Consider the following 23950-nt stretch of genomic DNA (forward strand, 5'->3'; position numbering starts at 1 on the left):
ACTATTCATTTTTCTTTTGGATTATCATTACATTAAGATACAAATGCTATTTGGAAAAGAAGAACAGTATGCTTAACAAGTCCCTTGAAATAATTAGGACCTTGGGGAAACAGAATGTTTTTATGCAGGAAGTAGGAAAGAAAGAAAGAAAGTTTGGGAATGAAGGACCCTGAGCAGAAAGGCTAATAGGGAGGGAAAATAAGAACAAAAGACAGCATTGGATATTTGTGCTCCCCAATGGAGAGAAGCTGCAGGCAGATAGATACAGTAGCACTGTATACACAATTGTGCTAAGGGCTGGTCTTTGCATACACCTTCTGAGAATGTTACAAAGGCTATTTCATTCTGCCTTTTCTTTTCCTCATGGTCATAGAGCTAATTGTGATTCTGCTATAGATCTCATCATTTAAGGGTGAAACACACACATATGTAGAATACATTCACATTTAAAGAAATAGACCTCAGGCAGGAAATACTGACACGATGGCTAATATGCTAAGCATGTGGAATTAAAGTGAATGTAGCATTTACGGCAGAGAAGGAAAAAGAGGCTAATATATTTAGAAAGCCAGTGCTAAAGTGACAGTACAGAATGCTTTTGTTTGATTAACAGGGAGCATAACATGAGAAGAGAAATGGGAGTGGAGTAGCTGACTTATACTGTAAATGTAAAGGAGGGGTAATAATATAAGAAAATCCCCAAAATTAGCAATGAAAGTCTAATAGTAAAATAAAAGGCCATTGGGATAGATGAAGTCAAAGGTCCTAGGTTAAAAACAAAACAATCATTTTCTTAAACACAGGTACATAAAACTAAAAACAGAAGGTTGAATAGGCACGAGGGATTTTTAGAAATCAAAGTGGAGAGGGCCAGGGATTTAGCTCAGCAGTTCGGAGGCCTGCCTCTCAAGTGCAAGGACCCAAGTTCGATCCCCGGTACCAAAATAAATAAATAAATAAAGTGGAGAATATGTAACAGACAAGGGCCACTTCGTTCAGGTACAAAATACATTTAGGACTTCTTGTCTTCTATTTCTCCTCAAAACCACATCAGAGACACCAGGCCAGATTTTCCTCATAGACCAGGATCTCAAAAGGATGAACAATGGAATAACTAAAGATAATAAAGCAAATAGGGTTCTGAAATTTTGGTAAGTCGTACTCTTCAAATGAATTAAGCCCGCAAAAGATTGAAAGGTCCCAAAGGCTGATTGGAGCAGTTCTGGCTATGGGATCTGTAGTTGTATTACAGAAAATGGGCTAGTAGTCCTGAACTAAAGGCCAGGGAAGAAATCAAAAGAAAGAGCTGCACCTGGTGGAAGAGGATGACTGTCCCCTATAGAGGATGACAATTTCCTAGGTCAAGGGTTTACAAATGCAGCTGCACTCCCCCGCTAGAACCTCCAAACAACGTCTCAATAGAAAAAACGAACCATTCCATTCTAGGCAAGATACAGGCAGCTGCCAAATCATCAGATAGGAAGCAGCTGTGTTCTTCACTTATGGGAAAGACCTAATTAAGTTGAAAATTGCCAGTTATTCAGAAATGGATGATTAAGAAAGGGAGAAAGAAGATGAGCTCATGAGTTGATTGTACAAGGAAAAGAGATCCATTTTTCACATAATACACATACCTGAAAGCAGAGTCAAGCTAAATATATGCAAACAAAAGCCAAAGAGGAAGAAACAGACTGTTTAATGCAAGCTAGCTTCACCAATTTTTCATCCCCAATTCTCTTGACACAGTGGAAGGATTTTTACAACCAAAAGCCTCATAAGTTAGCATCAGATTTCCCACCCTGCTTTGTTCTTTAGAAATACGTAGGAAAATTCAGCCAGAATGCTTTGCATTTCCCCAATAATATTTCCATAGTAGTACAGTATAAAACCCCTATAAATCAATCCAGTTCAATCTCCTCAATACAGATGCAGAAAGTAGGTCCCACAGAGGAGAAGTAAGATTTTTTAAGAACATACAGTGTTAGTGACAGATTCAGGACTTCGATCCAGATGCTTGATCAGGGCTTTACCACTCCATGAACAAGAAAAATTTTTAAAAAAGGCAAAAGGAAACAATTTAAGGACTACTGAGAAGTAAAGGTTGATCACAGTGGTTTTTTCTTTACAAAGAAAAAGGTGATTTTAGAAAAAAGACTTATTTTAATATATCAGCAGATATAAAAATGTACACCAAAGAAATATAATGGTTTTAAGAAGAACAAAGCATGACAGAAAGCGTGACATGCTACACCTCTAAGAATTGGAAAAAAATACACACTTTCCATGACACTACACACATATGTTCAGGTTATATATGCAACAGTGATGTATGAAACATACTAGAAGAGAAGGACATGCTTTTCTTAGAAATAAAAATGTGTTTTTAACAAAGTGGAAAGTAATTAAATATTTGCTTTAGATCATCGTTGAAAAATGGCCATCTCTAAAACACCCCTGATGTACCACAAAAAAGGGCTAGTCAGTCTAGTATTGACTAGGCCTCAGCAAACTTGCAGTCTAATATAAGTAAAAAAGAATGCAGCCATATAATAAAATATTTGACATTTAATAAAAATATCCAATCCAAAACAACCCAGAACAGAGGAGATAATAAGTGGAATGGAAGTTAAAGGGCTGAATTTAATCAGGCTTTTTTTAAAAGCAAAACTTTTAAATACCGATATGAGCAAGAAACCAGTAAATTTAGAGAGGACATGATGACTCGAGCTATGTTCGGTTGGCCTGTCGTGGTCAACAGACATACCAATGACACAGATAACAAAGCAGGACTACTCCATCTATCAAATTTAAGAAACAAACTAAAAGGTTAGTATCTATACAGATACCAATTCTGTAGACAAACCTGGTCCTGTTGAAGACACACCTTGGGCTAGTTAGTCACAGCAGTAACTGCCTTCCATCTGAAATAATGATTCTCATTTCCTGATCTCTGGCTTCACTGCTATGTTGCACTGCAATTTCCCTAAGAAATATCTCTTCCAAACTGGAGGAAGTAGCCCTTTCATAACAACAATCCAAATTTTCTGATTGTCCAGTAGTTTTTGAGATTTCATGTAGAAAAATAAGAATGCTCTGGAGTAAAAAGGGAAAAGAAAAAAATGGAATCATGTAATATTTTGATGAAACACAAACTTTCTTCCGATCTGTGGCCTCCCTTACAGTAAATCATGTCACCTGCAGCATCTGCAAAATGGAGTGAATGAGATCTGCCTTGGAGAGCAAACATCAGTGGATGGCATCTTTTGTTTGATAGTATGTAGAGAAATGAACTGATAGACACTTGTTCATTGAGGATCTTCTTCATTCCTTGTAGTATGAGGTATGTGAAAAGAGAAAAATGTGATAAGAAGGCAATTATACCACATAGAAAAAAGCCATTAAAATCTTCAGTAAAAACTCAAGCATACTTGAGAATTGTGGCTCACACGTGTAATCCCAACATTCTTGGAGGCTGAGACAAGAGGATCATAAATTTAAGCCCAGCCTGGGAAACTTAGCAGCTTAGTGAGACTGTCTCAAAATAAAATGAAAAGGGTTAGAGTCATGTAGTTCAATGCAAAGATCCTGAGTACAAGTTCCAAAAAATCCCCCCAAAACACTAAACCATGACAACTAAACAAAAATGTTCATTCAATCTCATTGGAAACATCTCTATTCTCTTTTAAAACACAATAATAAGTGAGAAGTTGTCCCTAAAAGGAAAGAGGGCATAAATAGGCTTAGTTGAAAATGTGAGGGTTGGAGGAAGAACTAAAGAAAGAGCATCAAGGAAATAATGTGTAGGTGGTAGGAAAGAGGACGGAAGAGAGTTCAGTTAAAATTAGCAGTTTACAACTGGCCCCATAGAACAAATGGCTTTTGGCTTGTAGCTTTAGAGTTTAAGAACAGACAAAACTGTAATATGTTTACCAAGGAAGAGGAGACAATTATCAACTAGGAACAGCCACCTTACTTAGGAAATGAGAAATGAGCAGACAATTAAGTTCACTGCACCCTTAAGACTTACTAGGTCCTTAATACTAGTGTTAAACCTCCTTCTTTGGTAGAACTTCTCTAGTTCTTAGTTGAACTCCATGTTTTAGGTAGACAAGTGGCCTGCTACTTCAGCTTGATTTTCACCCCAAGCTTTATGACATTGCCACTGAGCAGCTTCCAAGGGAAAAAAATTGCCAAAGGGAGGAAATTAAAGAAGGAGTAATTACCCCTCAAAGCAAGCACACCATACCATCTGTTAACTTGAATAAGGCACTCATTACAGATCCATTGGCAAATGGTTATGTGCTCAGGAATTTGAAAAGTTTGTACCCAGGACACAAACTCAGAACAAAGGAAGCTCTGAAGTTGAAGTGCCTTAATAGTGATCAACTCCCACATTCTGAATTTTTAAAAGTAGAAAAAAATGCAAATGAGCACTATATAAACCCTAAACATAGATGTAGAAGAAGGCCATGCAGAAACTAGGACAAATTAACAAAGAAGAAAGGGTACTTATAGGATTTATTCTTCACCCATGATTTTAAAGTCAGGAATAGATGTGAAGAGATGAAGGAAGGAGAGAGCAAACCAACAAGGGTTCATCAGCATTATACCAATATCATCTTGAGTGCCGACTGTACAATTGGTACTATACTGTTTTACATGCATTTTCTCAGTTAATCGTTGTAACCTCCTTATAAAGCAGCTAATACCAGTGTTCCTGATTTTGCAGATGAGAAATTTAAAGACTGGATAGCCAAGTAACTTGCTTCTAGTCACATAGCTATTAATGTGTGGAATGCAATGAGAACCTAAAACTTCTGACTCTCAGGTCACTGGCCTAGCAACTCAGCTAGATCATACTGAGATGAAAGTGCTCAGATCAACAGGCTGAGATGTAAAAGGACACAAAAAAGCTACCTATCTGATACACAATTATATTGTACTATGAAAAGGTGCTTTACACATTATAAATATCCCTTTGGTTACTGATCCTGGCAACAATTTTCATCATCTCACCTATAAATATATGAATTGAGATTTTGAGAGATTACTGATTTAACCAAGACTATGTGGTGAACAAATAATAGAGTAAAAAAGACAATTCTTAATTCCCACTGAGCTACATGACATTGAATTATATCAGATTAATATGATTTCAGTATTTTGCATATAGCATATGAATTTAGATTTTTAGGAAGGCAAAGGTAGTATACTTCAGTTACACTGAATGGAATGTTATGTTTGAGCTATGAAAAAATAAGTTTATTTTCACCATAAATCTGCTTTCTTCAGAAACATAGTGCTATCTTGGGTTTCTAAGTTCTTTTTACATATCCCTAATGGCACACAGTTCTAATTGTGTGCATGTTTAACCCGCCTTCCTCTCCATGTGGATGTGGACAAACACAATCATATCATAAGGTCCCTTACAAACCAAACATTTTATTCCATACAACCACAGCTTGACAGCTAAATTCAACACCTTCTATCCAGTGAAGGTGAATAACCTAACATATTAATATAAGACCAACAACCCTAAAAATGAAAAGGTAAAAAATGTTTTCATTTATCAACTGTGTATCTGAGTGGCTCTCTCCTGGGATTTATAGAGAGAAAATTTTATAAGAGGATCTGGTTGAGGCTTTTATCAATCATTAAGAAATTCATTTTATCTATTACAAAAAAGCCGGAAATCCAAAGGCACATAAATTCCCATCATTTCTCAGATGACAATGTCCCCATAGACCTGCCGTGAGCTCATTCATATGGCAAGGAGATATGACCTTTCAGGTAGGAGCTGGACATTTTTCAGTCTATTGATAGAAAAGAATAGAAAAAAATCCTTTACAAAGTGACTTTTTAGAGGAAAACTAGAAATGAATAATGAATCTCATTTTTCTAAGAAAAATCTAGGCATGAGGTGGGAACAAAATAAAAGAATCAAAATTGTCCATCACCGATTAACCATTTAAAAGTAGTGAGACAAGGATAGCAGCAGAGATCAATAGGGACCTTGGGTGTTGAGGTATGCATTTTTTGACATAGGGAAAGCAAATCAAAATCAACACCACCAGTAAAAGAACAGAGGTTTGCTTTCTTCACTAAAAGGGCTCAAGAATGTGTGTGTTTTGCAATTTAGATGAGCACAGACATTCAAACCTTTGGTGACTATCATCAAGTTTCTCAAACTAGAATCTGCGCTGATTCAGAAAATTGATTTGACAGTGAAAGCACTTTTGTCACATCCAAACATTTCACAATGAGTAAATCAAATTATAATTTATGTTCCTTTGGAAACTGAATGTGCTGGACAAACTCATTGGCCCCCACTTTCTGTACACTTACCTCCTATAAAACTCTTAATCTTCAATATTCTAGAAAGCATCTTTCATGGTTTATAACTGAATGTCCCAAGAGTCTCAAACACTCATAAGCAGGGCTTTTTTAAAGTGACTGAATTATGGGGTGGTAGATCTGACTTGCTGTTAGGAGGAGGGGTCATTAGTATGTGACCTACAAAGACATACTTCCCTCCTGGGATCTTCCCTTCACTCTCTGCATCCTTGACCAGCTTTCTTCTATAATGCCACTCTGCCATATTATTTCTTCTTTGGAGGAAGCTCTCCATGAATTGAAAAATTAGCCAAAATAAACCTCTCTTCCTTCAAATTGTGGGTGTCAGGTATTGTGTCTCAGCAACAGGAAAGTGACTAAGACACCATCCTCCCCAAACTGCCACCAAATTCCAAACTTGTACACAATCTGATAGTAGTAATTTACAGCTTCGTGTGAAGTGGAAAAATGTATTGCCTCCCCTCATGGTCTGCTTAAAGTCTGAAGTATAATTATAAATTGAAACACTTCTCTTTTTGTTAAGAGGCTCACAGACAGCAGCAAGCAGATGAAGGCCTTTGGTGGTAGGGACCCTGAAATCATACCAAGTGGATATTTCACTGATTCAATCTACTTTCTATGTTTTGAGCAGTCACCATGTTCCAGGATGTGTGTATGTTAAATGCTTTACCTGGGCTGTGTCACAAGTGTCCTGACAAGTAATTTCTATTATTACTCCCATTTTGCAAATGACAAGATTGAGAGTTAAAAAAAAAAAAAAAAAAACATTGACTGGAAACAACAGTCATTAAATTGCAAAGAAAAGGATGGAAATTAGATTTGTCTCATTCCAAAATCTGTACTGCTTGCCTTTGGGTGTACAGGCAGATTAGCAATACCAACCTTGACAATAATGGAGCAGTGTGAAAGCCGTTGAACTGACTCAATAGAAAGGGCTTATATTAGTTGGCATGAGAATACATAGAACAAAATCTGGAAACTCTTATGATAAATAGAAGTGTCAAGTTTACCTATGAAGATTAGCTAGATAGTATATATTAAAGGAAATCTAAATTATACCCCTGTGACCCTGCCAATCTTGTTTCAACCACAGTTATGTTTTATTTCATTTGTCTCTTATCACTTCATTATAATTTCCTGAGCAATTCTTAAGCTACTAAGATTCTGACTTAATCCTCAGTTTAGATGGTTGCCATTCTTCTATTAATTTTTGGAATTCTATGCTTTTTTTCCCCACAGGCTTGCCATAAGGGATAAAAGTATAACACACGCTACTCATTACAGTGTTTTCGGGGACATTGAGGACTTTAAACATTCTATATTGATGACAGTGGAAACAAGATACTGAAGAGTTTCTCAGTTGCTTCAAGTAAAATACTAGGTTCCATGTATAAACTACAGGTATAGGTGTTCTAATCTCTGAAAGATGCCAGATGGTTAATATTACTATTCTAGAAGAAGTACTCCTTTTCTAAGTCAAATGAAACAATGTGTAGCTTTGTAACTCTCATTTATTTAACAGCCAATTCCTCACCAAGAGATTCTGTCCTCTATGATCACATAAACCATTTTAAGGTAATTTTTATTTAGAATAAATGAGAGAGAAATAAAGCCCTAAAATTGCTGTACATAGATAAACAAAAGCATAGGATGAACACATGCGTTCAACATGCTCTGAAAACTTGTAATCCTCTTTGTTGAACAGGTTTCTCAGTGTAGAAAATACCCAATGGAGTGTGATAGGAAATTAGAGCAGCAAAGAATGCTGTTTCTTCATCTTCATCACACAAATGTAATAGTTTTGAATGTTAGATGAGCCCATTTTACAGTATCATTTTAAGGTGTACAGCATCTCAATTTAGAAGACATTTCCTCTTCCCCAGAGTACAACACTCATTCCTCCACTCATCTTCCTACAGAGAGAAAGCAAAACACATCTTTAACCCCTCCTAAGAAATCAAGAGGAATTCAGTCCAGAGAAAAAGGCAAACAGACAATCTGGCCAACAGTGCTGCAGCCTAGGAACTGGGTATCTTTAGACCATCAACACATAGTCAGGAAACATCTGCCACCCATTTGAGTAACAACAGAAACTAAAGAGAACTATAAATTACAGAAAGTACAGAAGTAACTTTTTCTGGCATTGTAATTATGGTAACATTATAGATTAATCATCCAAACTCTACTTAAAGGCAAGTCAGTCATTTTCCTTCATGAAGAAAAACACTACACTAACCAAAAGCCTTATATTAGCCTGTATTTCTTTGAAAATTATATTTTAAACCAAAGATCCAGGACAGATAGTTTTATGGGCTTCTAATTAACATCACAAAGAAAACACCAAAAGGTTAATAAGAGATAGTTTGGAACAGTGGTTTCCTGATGCCAGCTCCAGTGGCTCAGTCTGTTTGCGGACTCATTAACTGCAGAGATTATCAGCTAAATTCAGAATGTGCTCACTCTCTGTGTTAGGTGAAGGCTACTATGATTCAATATATACCTACTTTGCAGCTAAACTGGGACCAACAATAATGTTTTCTACAGTCAAAAAAGGAAAATTTTCTTCGCTTTAAATTTTAGTTGACGTCAATTATAAATCTGAAAATGTTTGTAAAAGCTCAGAAAGGCATAATGAAACCTTCTAGATTGACAGTCAGCACAAAGGTCCGACACTGCATCCTTAAAATTCTCTTTGTGCATAGACATTTTATTTCTGAATTCTCATTTTGCCACTAAGCAAAATCACTCAGAGTAAGAAAACTCAAAGTTAGTGAAGTACACAGAAAAATCTCTCAACTTTTAAAAAATGTACAAACGTCTCCGTAAGCATTGAATCAAGCAAAAGAAAAGAAGCACTTTAGCTTCCGTCTGGACTTTGCCATCTATTTGTATTCTGACATTAATAATATCCTTAATCCTTTTATTCATCTATTTTTCTTCCAGAAAAAAAATTGAATGGATATTTATATGCAGCATTTCTCTGGACTACAATGGCTCTTTGAATTAAAAGAACTAAATTTTCTGCCTAGCAATTATAATAATAAAAGTTTCCCATGTTTAGAATAGTTTACTTTTGCATATGAATTATTATTAAGCTTCTATGTGTGACTTGATTTGGTTCATCAACAGTGTGCAACCTGACTCTTACAAGCTTGAGGCATTTTTTGTTTAAATAAGCTGATTTTTAAATTAAATTAAAATCAAAATCATTCTTTTGGTTCACCTCCCAGATTACAGCAACTGACGGCCTCATTAATGATTGCAAACAGCAGGTGGTGATGCCTTGGAACAGTTTGACCAATCTAAATATATTGGAACCTACATTATTCCTCTTCTCCAATACAGAAAGGGAATGATTCTGTTATTCACACAGGTTGGAAATTCTGTACCAGCAGAAAGAAGGGAGAAGAAAGCAAATTATCCAATGTGTATAAGAAAGAGAGAAAATATATAAGCTTAGAGACAGAGAAAGTGGCCACACAGAGGTTGAAAAACATATCTGTGGCCTTGAGTTTGAATTTGTAAATTCATGCCTGGGAAGCTGTCTTGCTGCAGTCAATTAAAGTTACCAAGTTTTTCTGGGTAATTAAAGCAGTGCATGCCTACAGATTTCTATTTTTTTAAAAAAGCAACATCATAAGTTATGCTTTTATTCAAACCAGATTATTGTTAATCACTTTCCTAAAGTCTAGATACTGCACCACAATTTAGAAAAGCCTTGGGGCTTTGCTGACTGAGGCAGGAACAAATTAAACTTTCTATGGTTCTAACTTCAGTCATGGTAAAAAATCTTCCTGTTAAACTAAGACAAGAATCTAAAGAGGGGATATTACTAAAGTTAAAAAGAACTAAACTTACAAAAAATAATGTTGTATACTATCTCATATATAATAGCTTACATGTTTGTTGTGAAGAATAGCAGAATGGAACTATCACTCCTGATTACAGGGCCCCTTAAAGACAAAATATCACTCAAGTGGCCAATTCAATGTGGTACTGTGAATGCAGCCACAAAGAGCTCATTTTCTTGAAAACCCTCTTGGCCCTTCTGGACTCTATGCCTTTCAAATCATGTCTACTACACAGCACCTTGCACATACCTCCAACCACAGAGTAGCAATTTGATCCGTATATTTTTAGCAAACTTCAGTGTTCAACAAAAGAGCTAAAATCCTATAATGCCCTTTTCACTGTTACCTGTACACATATATTTAGCTCCAAACCAACTCTAGAGATTATTTTATCAATAAATCCTTTCGCCCTAACTGTGAAAAACTGTTTTTCTATTCTCTCCACATGGCAGAATGATTGGATTGGGGGACTCTTTTCTGCCCAGTTGCAAAACAGTCTGTTCTGACCATCCACCTTGATGTTTAAAAGGCCATCGAATCCTAATGAGATAATTAACAATGTGAAATAGGAAAAAAAGGGCTAAAGGTGTAGTGAAAGTGGGAAGGGTAGGGGAAAGGAAATAAGGGAAAAGAAAAATAATAGGAGAAAATTAAAAAAATGGAAATAAAGTGTTTGTAAATGGGGAGGGGAGGTGGGGGTGAAGGGAGGGCAGGGACAAGGGGAAAAAATGAGAACCAAGACCTGTCATGTAAAGGTACAAGATCCCAGTAATGAATGTAACTGTACTGTATACCTAGAATGTACCAATAAATTCAATAAAAAGAAAAAATAAAAGGCCATCTAAAACCTAAGCTTGGATGATGTAAGATCTTTGAAAATATCTTCAGAAGAACCTAAGTGAGCTCAGCTCAAAACCTTTTTTGATCCAGTGCTTGGTGTTTATTCTGGGCTGTAGTTTTATTGTAGAAAAGGAAATTGGAAAGCATCAAATAAACTTCCTTTGGCCCAAAGTGCAGTGCCAGTGAGCCATCTGATAAACAGAGATTAAAATACCTGGGACAAAACTTGATTTCAAGTGACAAAAGTATATCTGATAAGAGAAGAAAGTCGTTTCAAGAGTATTTTGCTCACACAATAAAGAAATGATGTATAATTTGGTATTCTTTAATTTGCTTCTTAGAGCATGACTAGACTTATTCTCCATATTTGTTTCATAATAAAGGGACTAGAGGGTAAATAAGCAGAAAAAAGACTCCATAAATATTTATATCTCATGTTTACATTCAGGCTTTCCCATCCTGATGGTGTTTACTTATGGTTCTTAATCATCTTATGGCAAGACAGAAATCATGCTGCATAGAATAAAAACGACTCAAAGAACATAACAATCTTGATATGTTAATGGGATTTTTGAACATGAGAGTTAGTACATATATTGTCTAGCCCCATAAAACAACCTGACTTCCTTCTCATCTGTTATACTATTGGAAGTGTTCCTATTCATCATCGCCACAGACCTAGATTTTAAATGAAGCAACTTGGAAGAAGTCACCTAGAAAATAACTCATATAGAGTATTATTTTATCTAGCATATCATGTGGAGGCCTGGCTTCCAGTATCCCTCCAATATCTTTGCATTACATCAAAGTACTCTCTTTAATGCATTTTATTTTCCACTTCAAATAATCTTAATTAATTTCTTCACTAATCCTACATAGTCTACTCTATACTGGACCATCTGTGCTATTGAGCCATAAGCTTCTAGTGTACTTTCTTTATACAGCTTCCATCTTCTAATGTTTTTCAAGTGCTTAGAAACATAAAATTGTTAGTGTCAACTAGTCAAGGAAGCCTGTGGCACTTACTGTTTTGATAAATGATAAATTCCTTACCACAATAATAATTAGTAATAGTAAATTTTGTAATGATGCTGAATATGAGATGACTAAAAGTTCCAAGTGGATCAGAAAGGCGCACACACGTGCCTACATGTGCATGTGCATGTGCGCATGTGTGTGTGTGTGTGTGTGTGTGTACGTACACAATAATATCTCTACCTGAAAGTAGATGAATTTACTCCTTATGTCCTTTAATATCTCTACCTGAAAGTAGATGAATTTACTCCTTATGTCCTTCAGGGAGAAATTGGTGGTAATCTGTCCTAAAAGAATTTTCTATCCCAAAGGCCCATAGCAAACAAATGCTACTGAATAACTTCCAAACAGCATGGTTTTCTCCACTAACATTACTTAACAAAAATGTTTTATTCCAGTGACTGTAATGGACATAAAATGAATGTTACTTTGGACAGAGTGCAATTGTCTGGTACAACAATGTAGTTGAAGCAAACAAAAGTTCCACTTTTCACCTTTCTTTCTAAGGTGCAACTATTCCTGAGTGAGAAATGATAAAATTTCTGAGCATCAAAGGAATGGGAAGACAACATATCAAACACCATTTAGTGTCTCTAATCCATAAAAGTAAGTGGATATTAACCTACTATCCTACAGTGAAATTAACCAAAGTGAGCAGAAAAGCCAACATCAGAGTAGGTGGATTAAAGAAAAAAAGATTGCCAAAAGCATATTATTCAAATGGAAACATCAAGGAAAATTTTTGGAAGGCAGCTATGCTCACCACTATACCACCAATGCTCAAGGAAGATTTTTGTAGTGTTTTCATTGAAAATAAGTTCTTAATTGTAATAGTCATAATTTTTTTTTCCTTCAGTGGCACAATATAAAAGTTTTTAGGGGTCCCAATCTTTATTATTATTTTCTTTAATTAGAAAAAATTATTCATTTTATCATTGAGGTGAACTCTGTCATCTCAATAAGCCCCAGATAAGTCAAAGTAAAAAAGATAATAAGGTCTATAATATAGTCAGTAATATAGTCAATAATAGCAATAGTTGACACATTCAATTCCCAGAGTCACACATGCGTAGTGGGCCTTCAACAATATTGTTGAGTGAATGAATAATGTGTATATATGTATGTACTATTCCTGCCTGGTATTAGAATGCTATAATACTTGAGGCAATGTGAAAGCAGCTAAAAGTTACATCCATAGAAACACTGTATACATAACACTTTGTCGAAGTAATTAAACACTTCACCGGATAAATTTGCAGGTTTGTGAAGACTTTTTTTTTTCTCAATGAGTTTACTGGTAGTTTTTAAATATACAGTACAGCTACATTTATCATTGGGATCTTTTACCTTTACATGACAGATATTGGCTCTCATTTTTCCCCATAACCCTGCCCTTCCTTCACCCCCTGTCATCTCCCCTATTTACAAAGACTTGGTTTCCATTTTTTCTTTTTCTCATATTTTTTCTTTTCCCTTATTTCTTTCCCCTACCCTTCCCACTTCCCCTACACCTTTATCCCTTTCTACCTATTTCATATTGGTGAAGACATTTTTAACAAAACTGAGGAAGGAATGATCACATAAATTGCAAAATAGTAGATGTAGCCTCAAAGATGCTAATTTGGGTCCAAGAGGATCTAATCAATTTCTTTGTAAATATAAAGATAGAACTTATGACAGCAAATGCTATTCTGATAAAATGGAATGTTCAATTACTCTATGAACATCTGGTCCATGCTATAATTTTTGGAGTTCAACAACTCACTGATGCACAATGTCTCAAAATATTGTCCATTGAGAACTTCCTATTTTTTCCAAGAGATTAATTAAAATGAGTGTTTGGAAATTTAGTGAGGTGAGTCAGGGGAATAGAAAGAAAATAAACAAAGGGTTGTTCAGACATTGAGTCATAATTTCATCCAAATCTTGGAAAAAATGAAATTGCAAGTTAATCATAGAGTGTTGAAAGTGAAAACGTCTTAATCAACCTGTGGTTGAAATTAGACTATTGGTAGAAGGCAGACTACAAAATATTTTCATGGTTAATTTTCAGCAGAAGTTGCATTAGGTACAGATCAAATTCTTCAAATACATGTTTTTTGCAGCAAAAATTGAAAAATATTTATATGATGAGTCTTGTAAATAAACAAGTTTTGTAAAGTGCCGAAGAACCTACTCTTCCAGAAATAAAGCAAGCATTATATTAATTTTGGGTATATTTGAATGTGAAAAACATATAAATGTCATTGTAAATTTCTGTACATTGTTTCCATTTGTTTTCAATTAGGTTGAGAGGAAAACCAATTCAGTGTTGTAATGAATTCGAGTTGGGTACATATAAGAGGAATTATAGTCATATTTTCAGCTGAAGAACTTATAATCAATAATTAATATCATAATAAAGGAGACTGTGACTTGAAACAAATTAGTTGGGCTTGTGAGTAGGATGCAGTTCTAAGATATGATCCCCATAAACTTCAATTTCATAACATGATTACATATTTAGGAAGCAGAATGGGATCACAAATAGCCATGCGAAGAATTGAGGAAGAGCCACCAGAAGTAGACTAACCCTAGCATTACTCAACCCAGAGATAAAACAGATAGTAAAAGATTCAAACCCATTTGTGCAACAAACCTGCAAATCTCTGGGACTTCTGACTATCCTGCTTGCCAAATGCTCTTCTTAGAGACTGCCTGCAGAATTAGATAAGGCAAAATTTTATCCCTACCAAAAGGTAGTGAATTTAGCAAATAAGTTCAAGGAGAGAATGCACTGGATAAGAGCTTTTATTGTGACTCCCAAACTCAGCATCATGTCTCCTCAGGAAACAAGTCAGATGGTAAACTTGCAAAAATGACAATATTTACTTGTATTAAAGTATTCTGAGAGCTATTCTACGAAATAAGATTTCAAACAGGACTGTTGAACTGTAAATCCAAAAATGTAAATATTCTTAATTCCCCAATAAAGACACAGACGGAAATATTGAACCCAAAAATGAAAAGCAACTATATATTATCTACAAGAGAACCCTCATCCACAAAGAAACACATAGATTGAAAATAGAAGGAAGTAAAAGGATGTTCTGTGCAACAGGCACCAATAAGCAAACAGAAGTATCTAACCTATTTTCAGACAAAGTGGATTTTAGGCCCAAACTTATCAGAAGACACAAGGAATCTCACTACATATTGTCAATATGATAAAAATTGTAAATAAGTGTGCACAGAATGCTGAAACACACAACCTCATAAAAGAAATACTACTGGAAATAGAAGGTCAGATAGATATCACTATAATCATAGTGGGAGATTTCAGTACCCAACTTTGACAAATGGTCAGATCAACCAGAACAAACAAACAAACAAAAAAGATCAAAGAACTATCAAAGAGTTGAACAATACCATCGAACCAATGGACTTAATATGTATCTATGGAGTGTTTCATCCAAAAAAATAGAATACACCTTTTTCTTTTCAGCATGCAGAACTTTGGCTGAAACAGATTATATTTTAGATCACAAAGCATGCTAAAATACCAAAGATTTCAAATAATCTCCTGAACTGTACTGGATTATAATATAAAGAATTCAGAAATAAACAGCAACAGAAACTATGTAAATATATATAATCTAATAATATACTCATGAAAAGTAAATGTGTCACAGAAGAAAGTAGGGGAAAATTAAAATGTTCCTAGCCTCAAACAACAATGAACGCATGACCTAAGAAAACCTACGGCATACAAGAGAGCAGTTTTAAGAGAGAAGTCTATGGCTGTGAATATCCACATGACAAAAATAGAATGAGTCCACATAAGCTAATAATACATTTTAAGGACCTAGAAAAACAAGCGCAATCAAAATCTAAACTGCTACAAAGAAGGAATTTGAAAAGATTAGAGCAGAAATTAATGAAACTGAGACTAGTAAAAAAACAATACAACATGAGGCATTTTTAGGTAAATGGATGCACCTAGAGACTGTAAACCTAAGTGAGATAAATCAGACACACAAGTTTAAATTTCATACTATTTCTCTTGTGTAAGAAACGAAGAATATAAATAAGAAGACAGATATTAGGAAGTAGGAAGAACTTTTTCAAATGGGAAGGGGAACAGAAAATGGAGGAGGACAGAAGGACAGCAAAGGGGATATAAAGGACAAAAGAGTTGAAGGAAAAAATGGAAATAGAGCTTTTGCACATAGGGAGAGGAAGAAGAGTTAAAAGGAGGGGAGGGGACAGGGGCAAAACATGAATTAAGATGTGTTATATACAGATACAAATTCCTCAGTGAATGTGATCATTATGTACTGTAAACATGTACTAAAAATAAATAAGTAAATTCTAAAAATACAAAGGATCAACAAATCAAAGAGCTGATTCTTTGAAATGATAAGCAAAATTGATAAAACTTTAGTCATACCAAAAAAAAGGGGAAAATACTTATCAATGCGACCATAAAAGAAAAAAGGCAAAATCGCAGAATACTACCAAAATACAGAGGAATACAAGAAGCTACTTAGAAAAATTAATTTCCATAAATTCAAGACTCTAGAAGAAGGCTAAATTCTTAAAAACATTAGTTACCAAAAAGAGAACAAAGACATAAAAACTCTAAATAGACTAATCACAGAAAATGAAATTGAGGAAGAAATGAAAGAAATCCAACCAACTAAGAAGGGCTCAGAAACCAATGGATTCACATGTGAAATTTACCAGAACTTCATGGAAGAATTAATGCCAATATTCCACAAATTGCTCTGTGGAATTAAAAGAGAAGGGACACTGCAAAATTTATTCCTTCAAGCTAGTACTTCCCTGATATGAAAAGCAAACAAGGACTCAAAAAGGCCACCAATAACAAATGTTTGCAGGACTGTAGGGAAAAAGGAGCTCATCTCCACTGTTGGTGGGAGTGTAGACTGGTGAAATCAATATGGAAATCAATATGGAGATACCTCAAAAAACTAAGACTAGAGATTCCATTTGACCCAGCTGTTCCCCTTCTTGGTATCTTCCCGATAGAATTAAAAGCATCACACCACAGCAATATATGCACACCCATGTTTATAGCAGCAGAATGTATAATAGCTAAATCTTGCAAACAGCCTCAATGCCCATCAACCAATGAATGGATAAGGAAAATGTGGGTTTTTTATACAATGAAGTACTACTCTGCCATAAAGAAGGACAAACGAGACATTTCTAGGTAAATGTATGCACCTTGAGACCATACTCTTAAGTGAAATAAATTGGGCACAAATGTTCAAATATTTCATGGTTTCTCTGGTTGGATTTTTAAAAAATGGAGGGATTAGAGGGAGGCCAAGTGACTGGGGAAAAAAATAATAACCAAGATAGATTACATAAAGGTACAAATTTCCAGGACATTTGAGAAATAGGTAGGGGCAAGGATAGGTTGAGAAAGGGGAGGAAAGTGATCAAGATGTGATATGTATACATAAAAATTCTCATGATAAAGGAAATTATTATGTATAGAAAACATGCACTATTAAACTTTTCCCATCACCTTTTCTGGGAGGCCAAGACAAGAACCCAAGTATCATAAATAATCTGAGACATGTTAATTCATGTGCACAGTGGATGACAAATAAATGTGTAATTCAGTGGGGTGGAAACCAGGAATTTCAATTCAGCCAATTCATCAACCTACTGACCCGGTTGTAAACATGGTAAGAGACATATCAGGATTGATAATTATCCAGAATACCTCCGTTTTGACCCAGGTCCCTAATGTGTTTGGTTGGTCAATCAAAACACAAATCAACTTCATATAGTGGCTCAGGTCTGTAATCCCAGCACTCTGGGAGACTGAGACAGAAAGATCACAAGTTCAAAATAGCCTGGAAAATTAGTGATACTCTAAAATATACAATAAAATATAAAAAGGTCTGGGTATTTAGCTCAGTAAAGAAGCTTTGGGTCCAAAGCCCCATACTGAAAAAGAATCCAAATTCTCTAGTTAACAAACAAATAAGTTTTCCTCTGAGTATTTTCCTTTTTCACTGAATACAGAGATTCTGGATTCCATTGTCTAGGACAGTTCTCAGAGAAGAGTTAATGAAAATGAAGACACTTGGCCCATAGTCCAGTTAGAAAGCACCTAGCTTTTACACTGAGCACTCTTCTGCTATAGTAATTATAAGAACAAATCCAAAAGAAACTTTTTGCAATTTTAAGAAGCACATTGGCCAAGTGACTCTCAGAAAAAGAGGAGCAAAAGTAGTTTGTACCTGTACTTCAAACACTGGCAAAACAATACAAGGTCACTGAACAAAAGATTCTTGTTCAGGAAAACCAGATGCCTAAAATTATATTTATTTTGAAAATCCTAAGGTTCTCCATCAATCATATGTTCATATATGTGCAAAAAATGCAACAGTAATGTGCAATTTAGAAATGTTATAGGAAGATCCAGACATGAAATCCAAGGTGATCAAAAATTCCTAATACAATGATATAAGATACATTCTCTTGTATACGTCTGGTCAACACTGAAGTGATTCTCATGGAATCAAAAGAAATATCAGAATCAGAGTTTAGCCTGAGAAGTTAATATTGGTCACTGTCACATATTTACTTTAGAATACTCCCATTATAATGCAACCTGTACTGTATAACATAGATCCCATTTGTAATAAACACTCAGAAAATCCAGCTATAGTCCACTGATATTGTTTTCCTAGAGAAATGTGATAAAAAATTAAAACAGATGTTTTTCTAGTCAGACATAAAGTGAGAAACAATTATGACTATCTATTTTCCTGAAGTCATTTCATTTCAGAAAGCCTCCAAAATCCTCTGATATGAAAAAATCATTTCTTTGAGACACACAGCTGTTAAATAATACATATCAGTCTCCACCTTGTGACACACTGCTAATCCTCTGAGGATTAAAGTGCCTCTGTTTCAGTTATATAAATGTTTAATTTTTTTTCACCCTTAGTCATAGTTAGTTTTCCAAGAAAGTATATTATCTCTGTAGATGTCACCATTCACCAATAAGGAAAAACAGCAGTGCACAATTGGTAGTGACCTCTGTATATTATAGACTTTGACACTTGAGTCTTTTGAGGAGAGAATGGATTAGACAATTTAATAGACCAGGGTGACTCATATTTTTTCTATGGAAAACATTTTGCTTTGTGAGTCATGAATTTTTGATTCATATACAAAACCCAAACAAAACTACTTCATGATATTTACAGTGAAATAAAACAGCTGAATACCAGGAAATAATCACCATATTTTGTTTTCACATCTTTAAGACTTTTAACAGTACAACTTCCAGCTGAGCTTGAGTCTAGCTTCTCTCAAGACACAGGCAAGCATTCTGAAGCATCACTGAGCCTACAAACGAAGCTGAACTCTTGCTTCTTAATTGAAAAGGACAGGCAGTTGGCATTACATGTTTACATTAGTAAAATATTGAAAGTGACAAACACAAGTCCATCTGAACATTCTGCCTTACCTGAATTCTACTTATGCATTTGTACTCTGATTTATGCCTAGAACACTTTTAAATAGTGCCTCTTGCTGAAATACTGTGGCCAAATTCACAAAAATACTTGCCTTCATACATGAGGATGCCACTTTTGATATGTGCTTTGAGATGTTCACATTAGCTGGATGTTTTACATTAATTTAGCCACATCCACGTTGTGAAATGGGAAGAAAAAGGCTAAAGATGTAGGGAAAGTGGTTAGGGTAGGGGAAAGGTAATAAGGGAAAAGGAAAAAAAATATGAGAAAATGAAAAAATGGAAATAAAGAGTTTATAAATGGGGAGGGGAGGAGGGGGTGAAGGGAGGGCAGGGACAAGGGGAAAAAATGAGAACCAAGAACTGTCATGTAAAGGTACAAGATCCCCTTGATGACTGTAACTGTATTGTATACCTAAAATGTACCAATAAACTCAATGAAGAAAAAAAAATTTAGCCACATCCAATTGCTCTGAGTTCCCATATGACCAACAGCATGGATTTGTGTGGTAGCTAGAGGGATTCGGCATAGCAGCCCTATAGATATAATGGGAAGTCTGGTACTTTATATCTTCTATAAAGAATACACAATCTGTGATCACAGAACAAATTCTCTGGGCAAAGCTAACCAGCCGGATGAAAAATAAAACCTTTCCCTGTGGTCTCTTTAGAGCTGTGTTCCATGTAACTCAAATGATCAGATGAATTCACTAAAGCAAAAAGTGGCATTTATTCCTGGTGATAAATCATCCACTCATTTCCTGTGTGTCCAGTGCAGTTATTATTAAAGAGAATGTATGCAATATGTATATGTAGTCACCTTGTAAAATGGCCAAACTTAATACAACCCTAAAGGATCCAAGTGGGGTGGAAGAAAAATCTGGCTGAAAAGAATCTGGTATCTGAAAAACCTGTAGATGTTGCTGAGGTGTGAACACAGTGGGCACCTCCATAATATACTCATGATAGTAAAGTAGTACAGTGTGCCTGCAAACTTTCTGGGATATATGGAGACTACTGTTGCAACTTACAATGAACCACCCCTTACCGTGATCAGGCATCTGAGATCCCATGGAGGTCACACTGGCATTCAGCACATCGTTGACAGCAGTATCACAATACAAGCTCCTATGGACATCATGTTCACTGTCAGTCTGGTCGCTCTCCTCATGCCCACTATCCTTCAGGCTGTTTCCCTCTAGGTCTTTGAAGGTGGAGCTGCTGGGTTGGAGAAAGAATGTTACTTCACAATCATAGTAGATCTCATTTTTAAAACATTGTTGGTGGAAATGTAAACTAGTACAACCATTACAGAATTTGTTGTGGAGATTTAGCAGAAAACTAAAATTAGAAATTCCATTTGACCCAGCTATTCCACTTCTAGGTATTTTCCTCAAAAAGCTAAAGATATTACAGCAATACATGTATGCCACCATTTATAGAAGCACAATTTATAATAGCTAGATCCTGGAAGCAAAATATATATCCATCAACAGATGAGCGAATAAAGAAAATATGCATAATAAAATACTACTTGGCTATAAAGAATGGTAAAGTCAAGAAATTTGTAGGGAAATAGGTACACCTGAAAAATATAATATCAAATAAAATAAATACCATATGATATCTCTCATTTAAGTAAAGCAAAATGTAAATATTGAGCAAACTAAAGGACTGATAGAAGGAAATGGTGATACATCATTTGCAAATGGGAAGTCCAAGAGACTAAGGGTGAGGAAAGGAAAGAAAAGTAAAGAGTTAAGATGTGTCAAATACACCTATCAAATACCCACAGTGAAATAAACATTGTATAACATAAACATGAAGTAATAGCAACAACAAGAATAATAATGATAATAATGAATCTCTGGATTCAGAAAAAAATTAAGTATACCTGAGCATCTACTTTGCTAAAACTAAAATTGCTCAATAGGTCAGCTATCTAAGCTCCTCCAAAATATGTCACACAGCTAACTCAGCCCTATGAATCCAATAGAATGCAGTTCTGTTATAAAAGTTCATCCGCTAGTTCCTTCATGGTCGGGAAGACCAACTGGACAAACATGATTTATACTGCTTCACAATGTCAAGCCTTATGTATAAATTCAGGGCCTTTTTGTAGACAATAAGCCCACAGTTTAAACAGACTCAATATTTTAGAAAAATGCGGTCTAAAATATATAATAGATAATGTGAAACAGGAAGAAAAGGTTCAAAGGGGAAGGGAAAGTAGAGGGGAGAAAAGTAGGGAAACAAAAAAATAAAAAAGTTGGAAAAAAATGGAAACAAAGCTTTTGTAAATGAGGAGGAGTGGAGGGGTGGAAGGGAGAGAAAGGGAATGGGAAAGAAAAAAGAACCAAGATATATCATGTACAGGTACAAAGTCCCAATGATGAATGTCATCATAATGTATACCCAAAATGTACCAATAAAATTATGGGATTAAAAAATGTGGTCTGCCTATAAGCACTCATATATCTCAGAAGAAATGACCTGAGAAATGACCTAAATGAATGCTATCTGTGGTGGTTAACTAATTGTAAGTGTGAGATGGGAACACCCAGCTGAATCAAGTCAGCATGGTTCTGGGCTTGGAAGACCAATTTTAAGGAGGCTTGTTGTCAGAAAAGTGTAAAAGGAGAATAGGAGGGAAGGATTTCAGCTGATTTTCCTTGGAAGAGCTTCCTTGTGGCTGTTTGTCGTCAAAGGAGCTTCGGCTGATTGCTTTCTTCAGGGGAACTTCAATCTCCTTCATCTTGGAGGACGTCTCCTGGCCTCCAGTGCAGATCCCTTGGCCTCTGGGCTCAGATCCTTCAGCCATTTGGCACAGACACTTCAGCCTCCAGCATGGGACCTTAAGCCTTTCAGGTGCAGATCTTTTGGTCTTCCATCACAGATCCTTCGGCCTGATATATGGACTTGCACGGCACAAGCCCTCGGACTGGATCTTTCAGGCTTCTAGCACACAGACAGACATCTTGCACTCTTCTACATCTGACTCTACTAGTGGCACAGGCTACTCCAGTTTTATAACAAATAGTAACTTTTCAACCTGTATTATCTGGCATCTGAAACAAAATTAAAAGTTCTCTAATCTCAACACAAAATTGTCATCTTAAACTGGAAAATTCAACTCTGAACGGACTGCATTTTACCAGTTGCCAAAACTTGCTTGAGATGAATAAAGTGAGGGATGTAGTCCATGGGCAATTAACCATGGGTAATTAACCATTCCCTTAGAACACTACTTCTAAACCTTGACATTACTGTCATTTTTGGCCACGCAATTGTGGTTTGCCTGTGCATGGTGAGGTGTTTAGCAGTATCCTTGTCCTTTACCCACTAGATAATAACAATGACCCCTCACTTAAAAGTAACAACCAATTGTCTCCAGAAAGATATTGCCAGATACCCCCTGGTTGAGAACAACTGCTTTAGACTCTTTAACTTCAGTTACTATGGCACTGTACTAGAAAAAGTACTGAATTTGGAGTCATTAGAACAAGTGATAATCCATATTCAGCCACTTTATCTATATGACTTTGAGATTTATTCTAATGTCTCTGAATTTGTTTCATTACCTGTAAAGTGCATTTCCTCAAATCTACTTCACAAAGGGATTCAGTGAGATACCGTACATGAATAGAATACATAAATGCTCAATAAATGATTATTATTTGATATGATAATTAATCTGTATGGTCAGACCTTTATTGAATTACAATTAAATATTATAGTCTTTTGTAGACTTAGGAGAAAAAAAATGTGTGTTTCTATGTCTTCTATAAACAGCAATCACACATTGTCCATTGCAGTATTTCTCCAAAAATTCAAAAACAGAAAAAAGTTCTCCTGTCAAATGTATATCTTCCTTTATTGAATAATGAGAACTATATGACATGACAAATGTATCTTTTTGTCTTTGCTTCCCAAAAGTGACATGGAAAACATGTTTAATTGCAGAGAGTCACCTCCTTGTATGTCAAGGATCTCTATCTTGCTTCTCCTAATTAGTTTTAGATTTGCCATTAAAAATACTACTCAGCCATAAAAAATGAGAAATTAGAGACATTTGTAGTTAAATGTATGTACACTGAGGCCATACTCTTAAATGCAATAAATAGGATACACGTGTAAATATTGAACAGTTTCTCTAATGTGAGAAAGTGAAAGTGTAAATAGTGTAAAAAGGTATAATAGGTAATGTGAAATAGGAAGAAAAGGGACAGGGCTGGGGAGTTAGCTCAATGGTTCTGCCACCTGCCTCGCAAAAGCAAGGCCCCAGGTTTGATCCTCAGCACCAAAAAAAAGAGGGGGATAGGAGGGGTAGCAGGAAGGCAATAAGGGGATGGAATTAATGTGA

At 35.5% G+C, this 23950-nt stretch overlaps 1 protein-coding gene across 4 annotated transcripts in view; it reads right to left on the bottom strand.

Moving 5' to 3' along the window:
- Positions 1 to 23950, bottom strand: part of Pcdh19 (protocadherin 19) — a 130574-nt gene that overhangs the window by 27639 nt on the left and 78985 nt on the right. For 2 of the 4 annotated variants that reach the window (XM_010623386.2, XM_010623384.2), the window contains one exon: positions 20636 to 20805. In XM_010623386.2, the coding sequence (XP_010621688.1) occupies positions 20636 to 20805 (170 nt within the window). Of the gene's footprint in view, positions 1 to 20635; positions 20809 to 23950 lie in introns of all 4 variants that reach the window. The other 2 variants (XM_010623385.2, XM_010623383.2) reach the window with 1 other exon arrangement.

The sequence above is a fragment of the Fukomys damarensis genome, unplaced genomic scaffold, assembly GCF_012274545.1.
Source record: "Fukomys damarensis isolate Sample0158 unplaced genomic scaffold, DMR_v1.0_HiC HiC_scaffold_39, whole genome shotgun sequence".
NCBI classification, from domain to species: Eukaryota; Metazoa; Chordata; class Mammalia; order Rodentia; family Bathyergidae; genus Fukomys; species Fukomys damarensis.